The following is a 23402-nucleotide window of genomic DNA, read 5'->3' as shown; positions in this document are numbered from 1 at the left end:
GAGGGTAGGACTGGGGACTGAGAACTAACAGGGCTCTTGGGGGATGCTAGAAGCAAGGATTAAGTATTAGTAATGGCTCGACAATCCGGTGAGGGTACCACAAGCCGCTGACTTTGAGTGGCTGGATCATACGGCTCATCATCGTATCTCATGAAAGGCCCGGGAGAGGGGGCGACAGAGGGAGAGACAGAGAGACTGAGAGAGAGCGTGAGAGATCGAGAGTGAGAAAGAGAGTGGGGGAACGAGGGAACACACGTGAGAGCAGGAGTGAGAGAGAGCGAGAGCGAGCAAGAGAGGGTGATGGGGAGAGAGCGAGAGAGGAGGGGAGAGAGTGAGAGCGTGAGTGAGAGGGCGAGAGAGGGCGAATGAGAGCGAGAGAGCGAGAATGAGAGGGCGAGAGAGGAAGGGAGAGAGCGAGAGAGGGGAAATGAGAGGGCGTACCACTGCGAGGCCACTCACCATGCGCAGGTTCTGCGTGGTTCTGGTCTCCACTGCTCGGAGGATCTCTCGGAATCTCCCCACTCCTCTCGTCAAGTTCCTGTGAGCACAGAGTTGGCAGGGTTTCCATCCGGCACGGGTTCGAGTGAAACATGTCGTGCACGTATGTCAATGCACTTTGTGCCCGCAGAGGCCGCCGCCCGCTCTGAGGCGCCCCCACTCTCCCGGGGCAGCGCAGGCCAGCTGTGGCACAAAGGCGGAGCAGCCCCCCCCAACACACACACACCAGACGCCCTTCCGGGGTCCCGCTGCAGCCTCACCAGGGGCCCAATCTCCTGCTCCGAGGAGCGGCCCTGGGAAGGTCTCGTCACCCTCCCGAGGCCCCGGCAAAGCCCCCAGATGAACAGGGCGAGTGTGTGCAGTGGCGGGGGGTGAGGCTGAGGCTCGAGGTGGGAAAGGAGGGACTCAAGTCTCTGCTAATGGACAGCCCCACCGGCCCGCCCTCCCTCCCAGCACTGTGAGGAGAAAGGGCAGCTGGGGGGAGGGGAGCAGGCACGCCTGGCAGGTCAGAGCGAGCAGGCCACGGCTGGCAGGCCACGGTCTTGGTCCAGCAACGAAGAACTCGCAGCCCCCTCCACACACCCCCGGGCATCCCCTGGAGCCACTTTGCACGGGTCCTTCTATGTGGAGACCCCCCCCCCCCGCCACACACACACACACACACACACACACACCCCGGTCACACGCAGCCGCTCAGTGCTCAGAGCCTGCCTGTTGGAACGAGGCTGAGTCCCAGTCCTGCCCGCCCACGCAGGGATGACTCTGCCCGTGGCACAAACGTGTCCGACTCGGGGCCGCACGTGAGACAGCAGCTGTCACTCAGGACGTGCCCCGGGGTCCCCTGCGCGAGCAGCCTGTCCGGGGCAGAGGCGAGCGGAGAGCACAGCACTAGGACGGGGGTCCCAGGACGGAAACCCGGTGGGAAAGGAGCCCCGTGCAGGGAAAGGCGCACGCAAATCCCTGTGCACAGACGCAGCACAGGCTCGACGGCCTTCAGCACAGCAAAGGAGACGCCCTGGGGACTGGCTCAAAGTGAGCCGGGAAACCCAGAGGTCCAGGATGAGAGGACAGTCTGTGGTCCCAGGAAAACGCGCCCTTAAGGAGCGAGGCCGGACCCAAATTCCCGGTGGCCGGAGGCGGCTGCGTCGCAGGGGACCGAGGCCCCCTGGTGGAGGCTGGGGGAAGTGCGGGTGCGGCTGAAGGCCACCGCAGTGGGGGCAGGGGGGCGCCCCCCAGCTGCACACCAGCAGGGCCGCGAGGCAAAGGCGCCTTTTCCCTCCAACTGCTTCCACTTTCCTTCTGGACAGGGCACAGGATTCCGAGGCAAGTCCTTGCTGGAGCTGGGCAGGGCTCTGCGCACACACCGGGGAAAGACACGGCGGGTCCCCAGAGAGGCTCGTGGCTGCCAGGCCCTGGGCTGAGGGCGGTGAGAGGTGGGAGGGGGGTGGGGGGAAGGGGCATCGGGTGGCCTGAAAGTCAGAGCATCTCCCCAGCACCAAAGCACCCAGTTCCCGGCCACTCCTGTCTGGTAGAGAGCCCGACTCAGCCAATCACATCTCCTCTTGCCAAGACAGCAGAAATAAAAGGATTTTTTTTTGTGTGTGTGTGTGTGCAGGGAGGCCACAGCCGGCGGTGCTCAGGGCTTACTCCGGGCTCTGCAGTCAGGGGTCTCTCCTGCCAGGCCCAGGAGACCATACGGGTGCCAGGAAGGCGAGCTACCCTCCCCACTGCACTGTCTCAGACCTCTAAGCAGATTTTTTTCCTCCAGCAAACAGATGACAGGAAGGGACAAGGAAAGGAAATTAACTTACAAGAATTATGTTCTCATACTGTGGAACAGCCCCCTTGGCGCAGCTGAACGAGCACCGTGATCGCTTCAACGCGTCTAAGTTCTTAGCTGACTCCCAAGGCTCTGAGGGGCACCAACTACCCGAAGAGACTGTGGGTGCCCCCCACACCCAACGTTTGGTCCTCAGCCCCTCCTCTGCCCTCCGGCTGAGAGGAGCACTGAGCTCAGAGCCCACCGGGGCCCACGGCTCCCAGCCAGAAGGCACTGGGCAGTTGCCCTCAGCGCTCGGGTTCCGGAAACGCTGCTCAGAGGCATGGCGGTTCCAAGAGCTCTGTCTGCCCCGGGGCCTGCTGCCCTTGCACCCACCAGGCCCCTGGCCATCCCCGGAGCACTCTGGGGAGAGCAGGCCCCGGTGTGCTTGTTCATAATCCCGGGAAAGCGAGCTCTGCGCGTGGCGGGGAACGTGGCCACACCCTCGCATCTCTCCCTCTCTCCCCACGTCCCGTCTACTGGCCACAGCTGGGTCAGGACCAAAGCGCAGCACCCATGGGAGCCGGGGAGATGATGCCGGGGAGGGGGGGAGTGTTTGCCTTGCAGGCGGCTGACCCAGGTTCCATCCCTGCACTGCACACGGTTGCCTGAGGTCTGCCGGCAGTGGCCCCTGAGTGCAGAGCCAGGAGTAAGCCCTGGCGGGCCCCAAATGAGCAAGACTCCCTGAGGACCCCCAGAGGGGACCCAGCTGGGGACCCCTCTGACGTTCCCCGTGCCGTGCCCCCTGGGTCCCCCAACTGCCACCGCGTGCCCCTGTCCCACCACTTGCTGCTGCCCCCGGGGCCCCCAGAGTCAGCAGGGAGGGGGTCGGAGGCCCGGAACCCAGGTCCGGGCGGGGGAGGGCGGCCGGGAGACCCTCAGACCTGAGAGCCCGGAACCGAAGCCCAGCTCAGCCGCCCCGCTGCGTGCTCACTCCCGGGTCTCGGGCCACTCCTGTTTCCTTGGGGAGTCGAGTGGGAGCGTGCACGTCCTCCCCCCAGCGGGTCCCTCCCAGCCCCCTTCTGGCCTCAGGGCTGGGCCCAGGCCACGGACACGCTGAAAATCAGCACCCGCGGTCACTGTCGCACCAACCCAACCAGTTCCGGTGTGAGGACGACACCATGGTCTTTAGACCAGAGGCCAAGTTCTGGGGCGAGGGCGGACGGCGCCCGCGCGGGGCCAGCTCGGTGTGGCTCCTCTCCCACTGTGGCTGGGTGCCGAGGCCGGGTGAGGCAACACGGCGCCCATCCCGACCCGCGGGGGGTCTGGAGCAGGGTCCCACGGGCACCAGGCTCCGCCTGGGGGGGAGGGGTGGCAGGATGACGGGGTGACACCACCACCTCTGGTCAGCACGTCCCCCCATGAGGACAGGCCCTGGCCCCGGACCCCCAGTGCGCATGAGCATGAAGTGCCCTGGGCAGTGCCCGGCCCCCCGGAGCGACACTCAGTGCTCGCTGATGGGATGAACGCGGTTCGGAGAGCCCCAGGGTGAGGCGGGCCCCCCTCTCTCGCCACTGCGGCCCTGCGGGGCACCCTCTGGACCAGCACCTCCTGTCTCGAGTGGGTGTCCCAGGGAGCGGGGCACCCCCGTCACCTGGGACCCACGGGCTGCTGGGGCGTGGCATGAGGACGGAGGTTTGGGCCACGCCTGGTGGTGCTCAGGGCTGACTCCTGGCTCCTGGGGTGCTCGGAGACCCCTAAGGGGTGTCTGCAATCAAACTAGGGTTGACTGTGCGGAAGGCAAGCACCCTCCCCAAGGTACTGTCGCTCTGGCCCAAGGACTTTGGGGGTTTAGAACCTTCCAGACATTTCGGCAGCACCTTCCTGCCCCCGAGCCCTTACACATGCTCCCCTGGCCCTGCCTTGTCTGAGCTGTCCCGGGGGATGTTTTGGGGTCAGGGGTGGTACTTCTGTCTGTGCTCGGGCCACCAGGGTAACATGGTGCCACGCGGTGCCTGGGAGGGCACCTGGGCCTCAGCCACCACCACCCCAGGTCACCCTTCAAGGTCCAGGCCAGGGGCCACACTGCAGAGCCTGGGCACACAGGCACGGCCTCCCGGGTCCCGCCGGCCAGCCCACACCCAGTGTCACTCTGCCACGCAGACGGCACCCACCTCTGGAGAGCGAGGGCCCGCCGTGCTGAGTCTTAAGGCCAAAGCCGAGCTGTGCCCCCGCCCCACAAATTCTAAAGCCCCTCCCCACTGAAAGCCTTCTCCAGCCCCTCAGACACTTCACTGCAGGGGGGGCTGGGCTTGACTGTCGCCCCCCCTCCCCCAGCCCCAGCAATGCAGCAGGATCTGAGCAGGTGCCTGGCTCCCGGGCTGGGGGGCAGCCTGCCCACTGGTCACCTCCGTCCCTCGGTGTCATCTAGCATGGAAGCCTTCCATCAGGGACAGCCCTGAGGGGGGGGGGTTGGGGGCAGGCGTGGGGGCAGGAGGGAGGGTCACACAAAGCCTGGCTGAAGGGGCATCTGGGGAGCCCCGCCCCTCCCCGCCAGTGCTGGGCCGCCTCTGTCCCCTGCGGCACACGCCCCGCCCAGACCCGGTGACGTCCCTGCCGACAGATGGCCCGGCCGCCCTCCGCCAGCCAGGCGCAGGCCCGACTCACAGCCCAGTCATCTCCGGAGCGAGCCAGCCGCAGCCTGGAGAGAGTGGCGCTGGGATGTGACCAGGGAGGGAAGCTTCCAGAAGCCTCACTGCAGACCCAGGCGGCCTTGTACCGGGCTTAGCAGCATACTTGGGATTCCGGCACCAGCTCGGGCCTCCTCGGGACGGGAGCGGAGGGAAGGCGGGGATCGGGGCAGTGGGTGGGGCCGGCGGCCGGCGGAGCAGGCACGGGCACCCACAGACAGACACCCCGGGGTGGCACCTGTGGACAGCTGCAGGCAGCCCCCCGCCCCGGGGGCCCCCTACGCTATGCCAGCTGCTCCTTCCGGAGCCCCAAGGAGCGTCCAACAGGAAAAGACTCGTCCTCCATCCAACACCCAGGAATGAGTCCCTTCCCCACCTGGCAAGAACAGTGCAGGGAGCTCCCCCCGCCTTAACTATGTGGCCCCCACAACTTATAGTGACGGCCAGCTAAACCCCAGACGCCAAACTGCACCCTACACACACACAGGCGACCCACCTGCCTCCCTGAATTGAATCAGTTCTGCTTTCTGCTTCCAACCTAGAGAGGCACAACTCTTCCTCCCGCCCGAACAACGAAGGCCACTGCCGGCCTTTGCAATGACCTAATTTCAGTGCCACATCTCAGGGAATTGAGAGGCTTTGAGGAGAAACAAATGATCCACCAGTTATTGGAACAGGGAGAACACACAGAGGTTAATTACGTTGCATCTCTCATATGGATGCAGTTGCCCCAAAGAACTGCACCAACAACCAGTGATTACAGATTTTCATAACAGATATGCTCATAATGAGAGTAACTGGGGACCGGGAAGGTGGCTCGAAGGGCAGGGGTGCGTGGTCTGTGTGCAGGAGGTCAAGGTACGACCCTGCGTCCCTCCTGGTCCCCTAGAATCACCGGCACTGACCCAAGCACTGAGCTGGCCAAAATGCCCAGGTATGACCAGGTACTGGCTATGGTCCCCAAACCGAAAAGCATTTATAAAAATAGTATTAAGTCAGAATAGAGAAATTAAAAATTAAAAAAAATTAACACAGAGGAGATTTTAAAGTAACAAGAATAACTAAAACTCAAAATATCCGAAATGGACTCAACAACAAGTTCGCGATGATCAAAATATCACTGAATTTAAAGAAAAATGGATAAAAATAATCCCATACAAATGGGGGGGGAACCCCGAAGAAAACCATATACATATATAATCACTAAGCTGCTTAAAGATGAAAGTAAAAGTCTCGAAAGCAGGTCAGAGCAAACCTTGCGAGTGGCCAATCCGGGTCCGATTCCCAGCATCCCAGATGGGGACCATCCCGTACCCTTGTCAGGAATAACTCCTGAGTGCAGGACCTGGAGTAGCCCCCAAGAACCACCAGGTGTGGCCCCAAACAAAATATAAAGTCTTGAAAGCAACAACTGAAAAACAAGCAATCACATTCAGGGGAACAATAAGATGGACAGGGACAGCTAGTCAAATGTGGTGAAAGAAAACTGACGACGCTGAGCCAAGAACTATGGCCAAGAGGGAGGCAGAGACAGCGGAGTGGGCAGGATGCTCAGGCCCTGCACGTGGCCATTGAGCACCACCTGCAGTGATGATACGGAGCCAGGAGTAAGCCCTGGACACAGCCAGGTGTGGCCCCCAAACAAAACAAAACAAAAACCTATCACAATGCTAACTAAGTACAGTAAAACTCACTAAAAAAAAAATAATAAAGGCCTGGGGCCAGAGAGATGGCTCAGTGGCTAGAACACTGGCTTTGCACACCGGAACCTTAGATTCTATCCCCAGATCAAACCCCCCCACCCCACACTGGGCACCATGCCAGGAGCAGCCTCCAAGCACTGCCAGGTTTGGCTCAAAAACAGAAACAAATGAAGGCAAGATATACTCCTAGATAAATAAAAAGGGAAAGAATTCCTAGTCAGCAAATACAGCCAGGGAAAAATTTTGAAGGAAGTCTCCTTGGGACTATAAGGAATTGAAGGCGGGGTGATTCAAATCCACAGAAATAAATGAATAAAGTGTACTAGAATTATAAATATGTGGGGAATGCGAAACAGTAGCTAAATCCAAATTAAAGTACTTTTCTGCTTTTTATTTTTATGCAAGTAAGATTGTTAAGGGGGCAATTATTTGACTGCATTGTTATGCTGATAACATCTAGGGATGTTACTGGCACAAAGAAAGTATAAACAGTAACCACAAGGTAGCTGGAGCAGCTAGATTAGTACCAGATAAGACAGTTTGCAAATGGCGAAATAAAGCTAGACACAAAGAAACACAAACATTCTCCAATTAATGGCTGACGGGTAAAAGACCAGATGGTTTTCCCTGAAGATGAGGCTGGGAGGAATAAGGTGAGATCTTTGCTCTGGGCCTTCTAGCCGCCTTGCTCTGAGATTCTCAACAACACAAGAGGCAAAACGTAGAAATAAAAGATGAGCAGTTTGGAAAGGAGGAAGTAAAACTGTCTTTCTTCACAGGTGACATAATCCCGTGTGAAAAATATCCTTCCTAATCTACTACAAAAAAATAATAAGAACTAACTAGTAACTTTAGGTGCTGCAGGATACAACAGCTACCTGCAACAGTCAGTATTATTTCTACATTGTAGCACTGTAGCACTGTTGTCCCGTTGTTCATCGATTTGCTCAAGTGGGCACCAGTAACATCTCCATTTTGAGACTTGTTGCTGTTTTTGGCATATCGAATACGCCACGGGAGCTTGCCAGGCTCTGCCATGCGGGCGGGATACTCTTGGTAGCTTGCCGGGCTCTCTGAGAGGGACGGAGGAATTGAACCTGGGTCGGCCGTGAGCAAGGCAAATGCCCTACCCGCTGTGCTATCGTTCCAGAGAATGAGCAGATGGTGCAATGAAAATCATTTCAAGAGTATGAAATATAGATGTATATGCCAGAGCAATAGTGCAGTGGCGTGGGTACTCTCCTTGCATGCAGCCTACCGGGTTCAATCCCCGGCACCCCATGTGGTCCCTGGGGGCCCGCCAGAAGGGATTCCTGAGCACGGAGCCAGGAGTAAGTCCTGAGCATTGCTGGGTGTGACCCAAAACTAAAAATAATAATAAAAATTTTTAAAATTATAATACTTTGCAACAAACTAACAAGGAATTCAAATTCATACAATAAAAATTGCAAAAGAAAAATGCCAAGAAAGAGAAATGAAAGGTGCAAGAGAGATGCGCCGGAAAGTGGGGGGGAGACGGCAGTTCTCCCCCAGACCGACGGGAAGAGTCTTTGCAACCCTACCAAAAGGCTGGCAGGCTTTTTCTGTTTCCTGCAAAAATTGTACCTGTTCATTGCAGAATTTACATGAAGATGTTAGGAATTGTAAAGAGTCAAAATAATTCTGAAAAGGAACAAAGAATACTAGCTCACTTTAAAACTTTCTCCTAGGCTACCTATTCAAAACAGCGAGATCATGGTTTAAGAATAGCACTGTAGCACTGTCATCCCATTGTTCACGGATCTGCTCGAGCGGGCACCAGTAACGTCTCCATTGTGAGACTTGTTGTAACTGTTTTTGGCATATTGAATACGCCACAGGTAGCTTGCCAGGCTTTGCCATGGGGGCAGGATACTGTAGGTAGCTTGCCAGGCTCTCTGAGAGGGGCAGAGGAATTGAACTTGGGTCAGCCGCATGCAAGGTAAACGCCCTACCCGCTGTGCTATCGCTCCAGCTTAAGAATAGACATAAACGAAACAGAGACTCCAGAAAGAAATCTTTCTAGTCCTAACAATCATTTTTGTACTAGAGTATCAAGACAATTTTGAATTGAAAGAGCATTTTTCAACAAAAGTGCTTGGACAACTAGATGGTCAGACCCCCAAAATTAACCAGATGCTTATCTCATACCACGCCAAAACATAAACTCAGAACAGACACTGAGAGTTGCAAGTTTAAGAGCTAAAACTGTAAAACCTGCAAAATAAAAGAGCAGAGGAAATCTTTGCGGCCTTAGAAGTGGCACAGATTTCTTAGATATAATGGTAAAGGTAAATCCATTTTAAAAAAAATGACAAACTGTACCTCTGTCAAATTAAAAATCATTAGACATAAATGCAAGCAAAAGATTGGCAGAAAACATTTACAAACTATATATTTGATAAAGAACCTAGGTTCATTATCAAAGAATGAAAAACTGAAGTCTTAAAATTGACCTTACAACTTGTGCAACTCAACTGAAAATCAGGCAAAAAATTTTAATAGCCACATCACCAGGGAAGATACAAGAACACCTGAATAGAACACAAAAGGTTTCATTAGATGAACATCATTAACCACTATGGAAGTATAAGTTAAAATCATAGTAAGACATTACCGAGGCTGGAGATATAGAGCAGGTTAAAGTACGTGGATAAAGGCTAACTATGGTACATCTGCACAATAGAATACTACGCAGCCTTATGAAAAGACAAAGCCATGCAATTTGCTGCAACATGGATGGATCTGGAGAGCATCGTGTCGAGTGACGTCAGCCAGAGGGGGAGGAGCAGGCTACTCAGAATGATCTCTCACACGTGTGAAATTTCGTAAAGAAATTTCGTAAAGAAATTTCACAGGGGAAATAGCACAGCGGGTAGGGCATTTGTCTTGCACGCGGCCAACCCGGGTTCGAATCCCAGCATCCCATATGGTCCCCCAAGCACCGTCAGGAGTAATTCCTGAGTACATGAGCCAGGAGTGACCCCTGTGCATTGCCGGGTGTGACCCAAAAACCAAAAAAAAAAAAAAAGAAATTTCACAGGGGAATATCCAAGGCCCAGTGGCAATCGAAATGAAGGGGAACTGGTCTCCAGTAGGAAGCTGCTTGGCACTGGGGCAGGGGGAGAGGTAGGGAAGGGAACACTAGGACCACGGGGGAGGGCTGGGGGGTGGGAGGGAAACTGGGGACACTAGTGGTGGGTAGCGGGCCCTGGTGTAGGGATTAGTGTCGGAACAATACATGCCTGAAACTCAATCATAAATATCCTTATGACTTTATAATTCACAGTGATTCAATAAAACATTTTAAAAGAATTATTTTTTCTTTTTGGGTCACACCCGGCGATGCACAGGGGTTACTCCTGGCTCATGCACTCAGGAATTACTCCTGGCAGTGCTCAGGGGACCATACAGGATGCTGGGAATCAAACCCAGGTCGGCCACGTGCAAGGCAAACGCCCTCCCCGCTGTGCTATTGCTCCAGCCCCTAAAATAATTTTTAAAGAAAAGGCACTTTGAGTGTGGCTGACACCAATTTGTTTTTTTTTTTTTTAATTTATTTATTTTTAATTAGAGAATCACCGTGAGGGTACAGTTACAGATTTATACACTTTTGTGCTTATACTTCCCTCATACAAAGTTTGGAACCCATCCCTTCACCAGTGCCCGTTCTCCACCACCCGTAAACCCAGTGTCCCTCCCACCCTCCCCAATCCCATCTCCCCCCCACCCCACCCTGCCACTGTGGCAAGGCATTCCCTTCTGTTTTCTCTCTCTAATTAGCTGTTGTGGTTTGCAATAAAGGTGTTGAGTGGCCGCTGTGCTCAGTCTCTAGCCCTCATTGGCTGACACCAATTTGATCCCCAGCAATCCATACACCACCCTGAGCACTGAGCCAGGAAAGCTCATGACCACGGTGAAGTGTGACCCTACCAAAAGCTACTAACCCATTAGACACATTTTTAACGGAAAACAACGAATGGTACCAAGTGTTGAGAACAGAAAGAACCTGAAAGAAACTCGTAGAGGTTGGTGCTATATGTGTGTATATAGACATAACATAAAATATATACATATATATATATACATATATATATGTGGGGAAAGAGGTATTAGCCACTTTGGAATACGGCTTGGCTGTTTATTAAAACGCTGAACATGAACTTGTGTCGCCCCTGAATTTCACGCCTATGACTCCATCCCAGGGAAACGAAAGCATGTTTATCCCTGTGTGCTCAGAGCGGAGCTATTCATAGTAGCCCCAGAGGGAAAACAACCCACACGCTGCATGGGTGAACGGATCCTCGCACTGTGGTGTGCCAGGCAGTGGCCGGGTGCTCAAAGGGAAGGCCTCAAAGTGGGGAGACCCTCAAAGACGTTCTTTCCAGGGACACAGAGGGGCGGGGCAGGCTGCACGGAGGCACATCCACAGGGACCGCAAATCCACACGAAGAGCCTCCGTGGCCCGGCCACAGTGATACTCGCAGACGCACTCAGCCAGCGGCGCGCGGGGTGTAAACGCGTTTCTAAAACACTGAGCTTGGGCCAGACAGATGGCACAGGGAGGAAGGTGCCTGTCTCTCACGTGGCCCACCCCTGATAAGGACCCCCGCCCCCCCCATACACACCACGTATGGTCCCCCTGAGCACCCCCAGGAGCGAGCCCTGAGCACTTCGAGGTCTGTCGGCACCCCCCCACCCCACCAGAACCAAACAGCAACAAAAACAACTGAGGTAACGTGTTTATATGTAAATCAAACACACAGGCAAAATGCACATTCTTTATGCCACAGACATATAAAGCTGCTGAAATCCACGGCCACTTGTTTTAGGCTGACTCCCATCTGCCGTCTGTTTCCCTTTCTTTCTTTTTTTTTTTTTTTTTTTTGCCTTTTGGGTCACACCTGGCAATGCACAGGGGTCACTCCTGGCTCATGCACTCAGGAATCACTCCTGGCGGTGCTCAGGGGACCATATGGGATGCTGGGAATCGAACCCGGGTTGGATGCGCGCAAGGCAATCGCCCCACCCGCTGTGCTATCGCTCCAGCCCCACATTTCTCTCCCTTGCATCCCTTGGTCTCTTGTGTTCTTTCTCGGCAAGTTTTCATTCCACTTGTCTGTCCTTCCTCGCCCCCATAGGGCCCGGGCTGGCACCGCACCTGAGGGGTCCATCTTGAGTCCCTGGGGCTGCCCTGTGCCAGCCCCCCTGTCCTGACCCACGGAGACCCTCGCATCCCCAGGCACGTGCCTACTGGCAGGAGGAGCTCTCAGGGGCCTGTTCTCAGGGCCCTCACGTGGTCCCCTGCTGCCTCTTGCCTGCTCCCTGCCCCCCCCCCATGCCAACCCCACTCATGTCCAGCTCCAAGCATTCCGCCCCGTCAGCACAGGTCTGGGGGCTCAGCGCCCACCTGACCCACCTAGTTTCAGGGCAGGCGTTGGGCCTGGGGTGGGTCCTGCTGTCCTACTTCCATGGAGATAGGCGAGAACCCCCCAAACTATGTTGCCTGTGTGGCCACCCTCTCCCCGGCTTCCTCTGTGCCCCGTCCCTGGCTTCCCTGGGAGTTGCTGGCAGACCCTCCTCCCTACAGGACGGGACTCATGTCCCTGGGGCCAGACACGGACTCCGGACAGCGAGACCACCAACTCCTTTCATGGCCGGCCCCCGCTGGAGCCACACTTACAGGGCATGGAGGTGGGCACGGGGGCTCACCGAGGCCAGGGCTCGGGAGCAAAGAGAGAGGGGGGACCCCTGTGCTGTTGAGGTGTCTGGGCGTCACCCACCGAGACCGTCCCCCTCCCAGACACCGTCCGTGAGGGCCTCCCAAGGCACGGGGGTTGGCTCGGATTCGGCCTCTCCCGCTGGCCCGGCCCGGCCTGGCCCTTCGTTAGGCTGTTTCTCACTGGGGGTCACAGTTACCCCCTGCCACCTTCGTCTTCCTGGGAGTTCAGGAACAGATTTTGATTCGTCATTCCTCTCCGGAGAGCTTGCCCTGGCAGGCAGGTGTTCAATGAACACTCACAAAACTGAGTCAGCTACAGTTTTGTGGTTGTTTTCAATAGCTCAAAAGGTATTTAAATGCAACATAATTGCATCACTTTTTTTTTTAATTCTGTAATTTAGAGTTTTCCTCCCCTTTAACCAAGTCTGGCCTATTGAGTTTTTCTGGGCGTTCTTGAAAACAAACTTAGCGTTTGGTTCTTTCTGGCTTCTTCTTCTTCTTCTTTTTTTTTTTTAAGCTGCTTCTTTCCAGCGAGCAGAACTTGGCGCTTCTGATGCTAATTTGCCACGGAGATTCAAAGGCCATTCAGCAGCACGGCATTAACCAAGCACCTGGCAGCAAGGGGCAAGCAGGGGAGTGTTCGAGGGACGGCGTGTCGGCGGCAGGCTAGAGAATTACCACCCAAGTCCCTTGCAAGTAAAAAGTGAAATGTCAAGTGGCTGGAGACATAGCACAGCACGGCGGGTGCTTGTCTTGCATGCAGCTGCCTCCAGGCCCACCCTGGCACCCTACGTGGTCCCTGAGGCCCACCAGGAGTGATCCCTGAGCACGGACAGAGCCAAGAGTAAACCCTGAGCACCGCAGAATGTAGCCTAGCCCCTTTCCTCAGGAAAGAGAGATAGAGATAGATAGATAGATAGATAGAGAGAGAGAGAGAGAGAGAGAGAGAGAGAGGGAGAGAGAGAGTGAAAATTCAAAACTAAAAGACAGAATAAAATGGGAAAAGCAAATGTCAGGTATTTTTTTTTTAAATGGCGTTAATTTTAAAAATATTATTTAAGGCCAAATTTTGCTATGAGAATGTATACAATTAACCACACTTTCTGTGTCTTAGTGGTGTATATCTGGAGGACTGTGTGTTATGAATATTAAGGCAGATCTTTCTAAGGAAAATGGTGCCCCTCTTCATCTTCAGCAGAAGGTTCTAGTAAGGTTCTAGTATGTCCGAAGAAAAGTCACAAACTCTGTAATGATGCTAAGCCCGTTTGCTGGGCTTTAGCGCCATCTCACTCCGCAACTTTTCTGAGAGTTGGCTAAAAATACCTGGGGGCGGGGGCGGGGGGCGGGAAAGACCTGAGAGAAAAAAGCGATCTAAATAAATCGCTTTTTAAGGGTGGGAAATATCCCTTGAAGGGAGCCAGGGCACCCTCCTCAGCGCCTGACACCTCACTTGGAGGCCGTGTTCTAGTGGGCCAGGGTGGCACGGTGTCCCCTCTGCTTCCCTCCGCCCAGCCCCCGGGCTCACCCCTGGGGACCCACTCGACTCCCAAGCCAGCGCCTGGCGTGGGCACTGGCTGACTCCTCTTTCCCAAGCCAGTGCTCAGTGGCCACTCCCAGGCCAGGCTAATGGCGCTGAGGGGCTCTGCTGGCAGTGCCCTGGGCAGGACCTGGGCGGCCAAGGTCCATGATAAGGGACCCGCTGGTGGTGACACGTGAACCACTTCTCGGGGAATCTCGCCTGGACACGGCCGTCCGAGGCCTGTCCTAACCTGAACAAGCCGAGCCTCCAGAGATGGAGCCTGCAGCGGGCTGGGAAGCACACATGGGGGGGGGTCCTCCAGGTGCCTGGGTGGACCATGGGGGTTCCCAGGAAATGCAGGAGACGGGACGCGATTCCTTGAACAGAAAGACGTCTCAGGGTTGGAGCGACAGCACAGCGGGGAGGGCGTTTGCCCTGCACACAGCAGACCCGGGTTCGGTCCTCGAGCAGAGCGCCCCCTCTGGTTCCTCAAGCACCTTCACGGCAACCCCTGGGTGCAGAGCCAGGAGCAAACCCTGAGCATCGCCGGGCGTGGCCACCAAAGCAAAACAAAACGAAAAGGACATCGAAGTCCAGACAGGAAGGGCCAGACAGTCTCAGCCCGGGTGACCCCCATGCTGGAAAGAGCCACGAAGCTGGTCCAGGCGGGCCTGCCCCCGCCCCCGGCCCCGTCAGCCTCGGCACACCAGACCGCCCCCCCACCCCCCCGCCCCCAAGTCCAGACCATTTCACGCTAAAGAAAACACAAGGCACACAGCAGTGACAAGCCCTGGCGGGCACCACAGCACCGGAGCCTTCTCCGGGCCCCACACCAGGACGGTTTCACCGGGACGCCCAGACGGAGCGGGTGCAGTCTCCTGGCCTTCGCCAGATGGAAACCCGGCAGCCGCGAGCAAGGCTCCGGGACGTGGGTGTCAGAGCGAGTTCTCCAAACTGCACTGGAGTAGCTCCCTACCGAGAGGTCTCTGAGACGGAACCATTCAGAATTTGGAATTATGGTGGTGGGAGAATTCGAGCAAAATACAATGCCCCAAAGTAGAGAGAGTATCTGAGCGACCGTCTGCCACAGAGGCCGGGTAAGGACTGGGACTGAAGGGGCGGGGATAACGGGGACCTTGGTGGTGGCAAGTCTGCACGGGCGGAGGATGGGTGATCAATCATTGCACAGCTGAATCTCAAACATAAAAGCTTTGTCACTGCATCTCATGGTGGCTCAATAAACTGTCACCGTCACTGTCATCCCGTTGCTCATTGATTTGTTCGAGCGGGCACCAGTAACGTCTCTCATTGAGAGACTTATTGTTACTGTTTTTGGCATATCCAATACACACGGGTAGCTTGCCAGGCTCTGCCTCGCGGGCTCGATACTCTCGGTAGCTTGCCAGGCTCTCCGAGAGGGGCGGAGGAATCGAACTCAGCAACACTCCCGGAGTCAAAGATCACCCTGTCCCCAGCACGGAAGGCAGAGTTGTGGCCCACCTGGCGACAGGAAGCCACCAGGCTGTGTCCTGTGCACCTTCCCAGTCACCCCCCAGGCCAGACCGAGCACCCCGGCTCCTCCGGTCTGTTTCTGTGTCCCCTTTTCCCGCCCGAGACAGCGTAAGAGCCCCCCTAGTCTCTCCCAGGGCGCGGCTCCCCCCAGTCTCAGCCGGGGTCCGCCTGGGAGTGCCCCCCAATTAACCTCCCTATTTCCTTCCTTCCGTCGTCCCTGTCCCTCTGTCTGCGCCGGACAGGGCTCCCAAACCTATCACCCGGGGCCCCGAGTCCAGGCCAGCCCTCCCGTAAAGTGGGCTCTCGCTGCCGTACAAGGCACGCAGCCGGGATCACGGCCACCCCCCTTCTCTCAGTGGCCGCTGGGCAAACACAGGCGGGACACCCGGGTGTCGTGACACATCGCCCTACAGCAGGCAGAGGCAGGTGGCGCCGCTCACACCACACGCAGGGACACCTGTGTGCACGTGACACCAGCCCCCACCTGAGGGGCAGAGCTGGTCTGTGCCGCTCGCCCCCAGGCTCCAAGCCCCACTCAGGAGCAAGAGGTGCGAGAAAGGCATTTTAGCACAGCGGTTGGGGCGTTTGCCTTGCACCCAGCCGACCTGGGTTCAAGTCCTTCATCTCTCTCGGAGAGCCCAACAAGCTACTGAGAGTATCTCGCCTGCACGGCAGAGCCTGGCAAGCTCCCCGTGGCATATTCGATATGCCAAAAACAGTAACAACAAGTCTCACAATGGAGACATTACTGGTGCCCACTCGAGCAAATCGATGAACAACGGGATAACAGTGCTACAGTGCTTTATTTTAAAAGTCAGTTAGGGGCTGGAGAGATGGCTCAAGGCTCTGGGTTTGATTCCTGGCACCACACAACCTCTAGGTCACAGCTGGGACAGACTCCCACGCACTGAGCCAGGCGTCGTCCCTAGCACTGCTGGATGTCTCTCACACACACACACACACACACACACGCACACACACACACACACACACACGTGTAGTCAGATGTTCAGGCACTGTGCTACATAACCATGTCTTTTTAGAAAAACCTTGCAACGGGAAAGGCTATTTTCATTTTAATGAGCATCTACTTCATCCCCTCTCTGCAGGCTGGGCCCACCTACAAAGGTTCTCTTTCCTGTGGGACCACAAACGTCCTGCTGGACGTCAGACACCACTTGCTGTCTTGACCCGAGCTCTGGCACCAGTTCCCGATGGATGAGGAAGAAAGCGAATGAATGAGCAAGCGCTTGCTCTCACCACACCCGCGCCGGGCTAGCCCTGGCGAGGAGGGGGTTTCTAGAAAGGCGACGTCTTTCTGGGTCTGCCCGTCAGATGGGTCTGCCCGTCTGTCACGCTCCGGTCCTGAGGGAACGTGGAGCTCCGGCTTCCACCGAGTCCTCTCCCCGTCGGCCCCGCCCTCTCCCTCTCCCGTCCCACGGCACGTGGAGGCTGCAACACGGCAACGGCACAGTCCCCGTGACCACATTCCCCGTGACCACGGGCCCCAAGAGGCTGGAAACTGCTGCTCACGACCTGAAACTCTCTGTGAGCCCGTGACGTCCAGGGGCCAGGGGCGTCCCTCCTCCCCAGCTTCCCATCCCAGCGGCTAAGACAGTGCCCGTCCCCCGGCCCGATGGAGCAGGCACAGAGGGGCCCGAGGGGAGGGGGAACGGGGTGGGCACCTCTAAAGCCCCCCGGGCTTCCCGCTCACGGTCTCCCCGAGAGCCAGGCCCCTCTTCACTCGAATCTTTCCACTGCAGGGAGCACCTCGCAGGCGCCAGGGCGGGAAGTGGACACAAGCTCCCACGTGAAATGCTTCCCAGGACACGAGTCAGAATTCTCCGACTTGGAAGGTGAAAACAGTGCTGGGTTTAACAGGTGAAGCCCGGCACCACACCCCACCACACCCCACCACACCCCACAACACTCCACAACACCCCACAACCGCCGCCGCCAACTGCCGCCCTAGCAGCTCGTCCAGCTTTACAGACTCGAGATGAAATCTCGGGAATCATCGACTACGGCCGGAAACCCTGGGGTGCCCCGGGGGGGTGTTGTGGGGGGCAAGTCCCGGCCGACAGCCACCTGCACAGCCTCACGAGGGAGCTCTGCAGAGAGGCTGAAGTGCCGGAAATTCCAGGGAAGCAGTCCTCAGGCTGAGAGCCCTGGGTCCTCTCAGAGGGGGCAGACAGCCCTCCCCCCCCACCGCTGTAATTCTGGAATCGCCGCAGCCACGCCCACACCCCACAGCTGCTGCGGTACAGACTCACCCGTCGGCCCAGCTAAACGATTCTGGACTGGCTGCAGGGCCCAGGGACACGTTCGAGGCTGTGACTCCAAACTCCACAACACAGACAGCCCGGGGGCACGAGGTCGCACGGGACAGTAACACAGACGCCAAGGAGGCACAGTACACAGGAACGCCGGAGGCTCCACCAGCAACAAACGGCTGAGTAAACCCTTAGCCCGGGACCTCACGGCCCCGGGGTAACGAGCAACATGAAAGAAATGATCCTGTGCCGGCTAAGGGGCAGCTTCGGGGCAGTTGGGGAAACGGGGACCACGACGGAGGGCAGGTCACACTGGCGGGGGCGCTGGGCTTGGAACAGAGTGCCTGGAACAGACGCGGCGTGAACAACTCGGTAAACCGCGGGAGGCAGAGAAAGGGAGTAATAGCGACCATGCAGGGCCGGAGAGACGGGACAGCAGGTGAGGCCCTGCCCATGGCTGCCCTGCGCCTGACCCCCCGGCCCCCCAGACGGCCCTGGAGCCTCACCAGGAGGGATCCCCAAGCACAGAGTGGGCCGTAACACTGTCGCACTGTCATTCCCGTTGTTCATGGATGTGCTCCAGCGGGCACCAGGAACATCTCTGTCGGGAGACTTGCTGTTAGGGTGGGGCGTAAGCCCTGAGCAGTGCCAGAGAGAAAAGGGAGAGAGAAAAGGGGAGCAACCAGGGCTGGAGCAATGGTCTCAGGAGTCCGGGCACCTGCCGTGAATGCGTGGGGGTCTGTGTCTGCTCCGCCCCTGCACACGGCCCCCGCACACGGCCCAGCCTGGCCCCTCTGGTCCCCGACACCTGGGTCTGCATTACTGGAACTCAGCACTGACATGAACAGGTGACCAAGAACTGCCCAGAGTAGCCCCTGTCCCCCGACCACTGCTGGGGAGACCCCTCCCCCCAAATAGATAAAGGAAAGAGCATTCGTCAGTGTGGGGGGGGGCAGGGGATGGGTACTAGAGTGCAGGGCCAGGGCGAAGCTACTCCGGGGCCAGCCTGCTGCCTGCTTCTGCTGCCCCTGAGGCCAGCAGCCCAGCAGCGCCCCTCCTCGGACCCGGGAGCAGACAGCCATCCCTGCCCCCCTGGCTGCCTTGATGCTATGCCGCAGTCTACAGCCGCTGAGCGCCTCCCTCCCCTCGGGCGGGGCCAGAAGGACACAGCAGACCCCAGGGTGGTCCCTGGAAGTGTGTGTGGGGGGCCACTGGGCGAGTCGTGCTGGTGGGGTGGGTGGCAGGACCGACCTCCCGGTGAGGGTCCTTCTGAAGGACACCCACGAGCCCCACTTGGGCGCCCACTCTTGGGGCGTGGGGAGAGGAGAAAGGAAGGAAACTAGTGACCACGACCCTTCAGCCCACAAGGGCCGACACCAACAGCGCCGGAGGTGAAGGACTTTTCCCCAGCAAGACTTGCTTCTCCGATTTCCGTGTCTTACTAGCCCGGCTCTAAAGCACGCTGCCTGGGGCCCCGGAAATCAGGTGCACTGCCTGTCACGACCTGCTGGGGCAGCCGGATTCGATCCCCAACACGGCCAGAAAATAAATAAAATAAAATAAATAAATAAATTAAGCACTGCCTCTCTGGAGTGTTGCAATTGAGCGCGGGAAGGAGTGAAAACCAAGGACGCCGGCTCAACTCTGGCCGGTAGCTGCCGTCCACCCCGAGCCCCGTGCCCAGGATTCCCTGGCAAGGGCCCCTGAGTGCAGTCCCGGGGAGGTGTTGGGCGGCCCCCAAAGCACGTGCTCTCCCGCACCCCCACCTGGCCCACCGTAACCCTCAGAGGAGCTCCCAGAACCAGTCCTGGCCACACGGACAACACGCGGTGGCCAGGACCCGCTTGGGAAGCCAGTGCCCCGCCACAGCTGACCCTTAGAACCCAGAGACGAGATGGGGGGGGGCGGTCTGGAGCGACAGTGCAGAGGGGAGGGTGTCTGCCTTGCACGCGGCCAGCCCCGGTTCCATCCCCAGCACCAAATATGGGTCCCCCCAAGCCCCACCAGGAGTGATCCCTGAGCACAGAGCCAGGAGTCAGCCCCGGTGGGAAAATAACAGAACCCGGAGGTAAGAGGGGGAGGACGGGAAAGGAAAAGCGGCTCCGAGGCCGGCCTCGGCTTCGGCCACCTCCATGGGCCTCTCCTTGAACTTGGGCGAAGCAGAATGAGAAATGAGCTGGGACTGCAGGGCGGCCGCCATCAGGGCCGCCAGCCTCCCGCCGTGATCATTTCCGAGTTGGCGGCCCGGGGAGGGTGGAGGCGGGGAGGGCAGAGCCCGGCCTGCCGCTCTGCTGCTTCCAGAAGTCGCCCGCCGCCCGCCCCGAGCGGCCCGGAGCATCTGCAGCGGGAGGCCCTGCCAGGCGGGCCTCGGCGGGTACAGATGGATGCAGCCCCCGCAGGCACAGGGCAGGGGGGGAGAGGGAGGGCCGGGCGCCCTGTGGCGGGGGGGGGGGGTGCTGGGGGGGAGGAGAAACAGCCCCACATGAGACCGCGCTCCCCCCAGCAAACAGCGGAGAGGGCGCCAGTGGGGCTCAGCGGAGGGGGCGTGCGCGTGGCTGGGATCTCAGTCTCAACAGATGAGATCAAGGCCTCCCCGTGCCAAAGCCACAGGCTGTCCCAAACCTTGGGGTGCTGACCGCGGCCTCTGGGGACAGTGTGTGCGTGTGTGTGTGTGTGTGTGTGTGTGTGTGTGTGTGTGTGTGTGTGTGGCCCCTGGTGGCCTTGTGCAGTTTCAGAGGTCCAGTGTGTGTATGTGCATGCATGTGTGCGTGTGTGCATGTGTGTGTGTGTGTGTGTAGTACATGTGGCCCCTGGAAGCCTTGTGCAGTTTCAGAGGCACAGTGTGTATATGTGCATGCATATGTGTGTGCGTGCATGCATGTGGGTGTGTGCGTCTGTGTGTCTGTGTCTGTGTGTGGCCCCTGGCGGCCTTGTGCAGTTTCAGAGATCCAGTGTGTGTATGTGCATGTGTGTGCGTGCGCATGTGTATGTGTGTGTGTGTGTGTGTGTGTGTGTGTGTGTGTGTGTGTGGCCCCTGGCGGCCTTGTGCAGTTTCAGAGGTCCAGTGTGTGTATGTGTGTGCGTGTGTGCGTGTGTGCGTGTGTATGCGTGTGTATGCGTGTGTGTGTGTGTGTGTGTGTGTGTGTGGTGTGTGTGGCCCCTGGCGGCCTTGTGCAGTGTCGCAGGCCCAGGGAGGTCAGCTCTGCTCTCAGCCCACGAGCCCCAGGGCTGCGGGCGGTGGGCGGAAGAGACTCACGTCCACCAAGGTGCCACACCCCAAGGTTTGAAGCCCCCCAAGGAGAGGGAGCAACCGCATCACTCGGGGATCCGAGGCCGGGCCTCCCCCAGCCTGGCGGGGAGGGAAGCGACAGGCCTGGGCGCGGGGGCGGGGCATGCACGGGGAGGGGCGTCCGGGGAGCCCGGTACCTACTGTTGCTCTTCGTGCACATCTATCCTGCAGCATAAGGTCAGAACAAGGCACAGCTGAGGAGATTTGGAAGAGAACCGTCGGCTTCCTCACCAACCGCGGCAACCAGGACAGCCGGCCGGGCTGCTGGGGGTCTAAACCCCCCAGCAAAAGCACCTGCGCCCCAAGCCCAAGAGGCTCTGGGGAGGCTGAGCGCCTCGCCGGCTTCCGTGGAAACGGACTCCGGGCAACCCCCCTTTTCTGCATGGACCTGCCATTCTCGGGGGCTCAAAACTGTGCCCCAATATTAGCTTCCTCCCGGGGGTCCACTCCACAGGGAGCGCCCCCTCCTCTCCACCCCCGCTGGCCCTGGGCCTCGGGGGCTCCGCGAGTGCCCCCCCAGAGAGGCCTCCCCGCCCCTCGCCCCGCACCCCCCGCCCGGGTCTCCTGGGAAGGGGAGACTCGGGGTGACGTGCCAGCTGCCCTGACCCGCGGGAGTGTGCCGCGGCCCCCCGGAGGGGCCGGAGTGAAGAAGCGAAGGCGGCTTACCCATTTTTGAAATACAGGACATGGGCTCGCTGAAGTCCCGTTTCTAGGAAAAAGCCTAGTTCTTGATCGTGGGGAGCAGGGCCGGGCTTAGGGCTTCTGTTCTGAATATTAGTAAGGATTACCTGGAGGGGAGAGAAGGGGACACTAATGAGATCACGTCAGCCGGCCGCCCCAGGCCCAGCCGCTCTACCTGCGCAGGGGCGCCTCCCCGGGGAACACAGGGCCGGGGAGGGAAGGGCAGAGCCTCGGGGTGCGGGGAGGCCTGGCGGAGGGGCTGCAGGGACACAGACACGGCCACTGTGGCCGAGGTCGCGCCCGACAGCCAGCAGCCTCCGCCCGGCGGGAGCTGGAGGGGCCCCAAGCAGAGCTGGGAGGAGCCGGGGCGGGGGGGCACTGGCCGTGGAATTCACCAAAAAGGGCCACCTCGCCCGCCGAGGCCTGTGGGCCGAACAACAAGCATCGACTCTCAGAGGGGAGCTGAGAAAAACCCCTTAGCACCCCTCTTTCTGAACTCGACCTGACACCAGGCTCAGTCCCCTACCCCCGGACTCGACCTTTGACACCAGCCCCAGCCCCGCCTCCATCCCCAAACTTGACCTCTGACAACAGACCCAGCCCCTGCCTCCATCCCCAAACTTGACCTCTGACACCAGACTCAGCTCCCCCACCCCAAACTTGACCTCTGACATGAGACCCAGCCCCCCCAAACTCGACCTCTGACACCAGACTCAGCACCTCCTCCCCAAACTCGACCTTTCATACCATACCCCTCCACGCCCCCCCCCCATCCCCGAACTCAACCTCTGACACCAGACTCAGCCCCCCACCCCCCCACACCCAACCTTTTGGCAACAGGCCCCAAGGCTTCCTTTAGCCAGAGAGACTGCCGAGGAGTAGGGTCACAGGGCAGGCTGAGAGGGTCCCTGAGGACGAGGCCCCCCGTCCGCCAGAACACAGGCCGCTCTCTCTGCTCACGAGGCTAAGGTGGCTTCGGTCGAGCAGGGTCAGCAGCGCCCCTGGCCCCCGACCTGCCCCCGAGAGCGAGGAAGTGTTCTCCAAATACACCCTCGGGGAGCCCACCAGCCCCGCTGCCAGGGCCCAGGGCCCGTCGTTAGTGGAACTGAGGGGGGAGCTGGGATCACCCCGGGCACTGCTCCAGTTCAGAGTGTGGGGTGAGGTGGGGGTGGCTGGGGGCCACTCCCTGAGGTGCTCAGGGGCTGAAACCAGGGCTCCAGCATGCCAGCCCTTTGCCATCTTGCTCTCTCGCTCTCCCCCCCCCACCACGCCATTACTCAGGGCTGGAGCGACAGTACGGTGAGTGGGGCGTTTGCCTTGCACGGAGTGGACCCAGGTTCGATCCCCGGCCTCCCATACGCCAACCCCAGCCTCACCAGGACTGATCCCTGAGGACAGGGTCAGGAGTCGGCTCTATCCCTGTTGGGGGTGGTCCCAAAATGAGACAAAAGAAAGACCCAGCTGTTGGCCAGATATTCCGGGGGTCTTGTGAACATGCTCCGAGTAAAAAACATGCCACTGCCATCTGTCCAACTTGTGGGCACTGTGGAAAAGGAAAAACGAAAAGCAAAAGGTACCCGAAGAACACGGACCTCAGGTGGGCAGCTGGACGTCTGAACCATGGCTCGCAGCTCCCAAAGCCGCCCGCTCGGTCCCGACCCAGACGTGGAGGGGCCGGACAGGGAGCATAGTGGGGAAGACCCCTGCCTTAGAATAGGCCAACCCAGGTTCAATCCCC

At 58.4% G+C, this 23402-nt stretch overlaps 1 protein-coding gene across 6 annotated transcripts in view; it reads right to left on the bottom strand.

The window, feature by feature from the left end:
- TTC7B (tetratricopeptide repeat domain 7B) overlaps nucleotides 1–23402 on the bottom strand; it is a 184837-nt gene that overhangs the window by 108465 nt on the left and 52970 nt on the right. For 3 of the 6 annotated variants that reach the window (XM_055129801.1, XM_055129803.1, XM_055129805.1), the window contains 3 exons: nucleotides 21650–21771; nucleotides 21125–21148; nucleotides 460–538 (listed from right to left, as the gene is read on the bottom strand). In XM_055129801.1, the coding sequence (XP_054985776.1) occupies nucleotides 460–538; nucleotides 21125–21148; nucleotides 21650–21771 (225 nt within the window). The remainder of the gene's footprint in view (nucleotides 1–459; nucleotides 539–21124; nucleotides 21149–21649; nucleotides 21772–23402) is intronic. The other 3 variants (XM_055129806.1, XM_055129802.1, XM_055129804.1) reach the window with 1 other exon arrangement.

Source organism: Sorex araneus, chromosome 3 (assembly GCF_027595985.1).
Source record: "Sorex araneus isolate mSorAra2 chromosome 3, mSorAra2.pri, whole genome shotgun sequence".
Classification (NCBI taxonomy): Eukaryota; Metazoa; Chordata; class Mammalia; order Eulipotyphla; family Soricidae; genus Sorex; species Sorex araneus.
The sequence above is the reverse complement of the archived record's forward strand: the minus strand, read 5'-3'. Positions and strand labels throughout refer to the sequence as shown.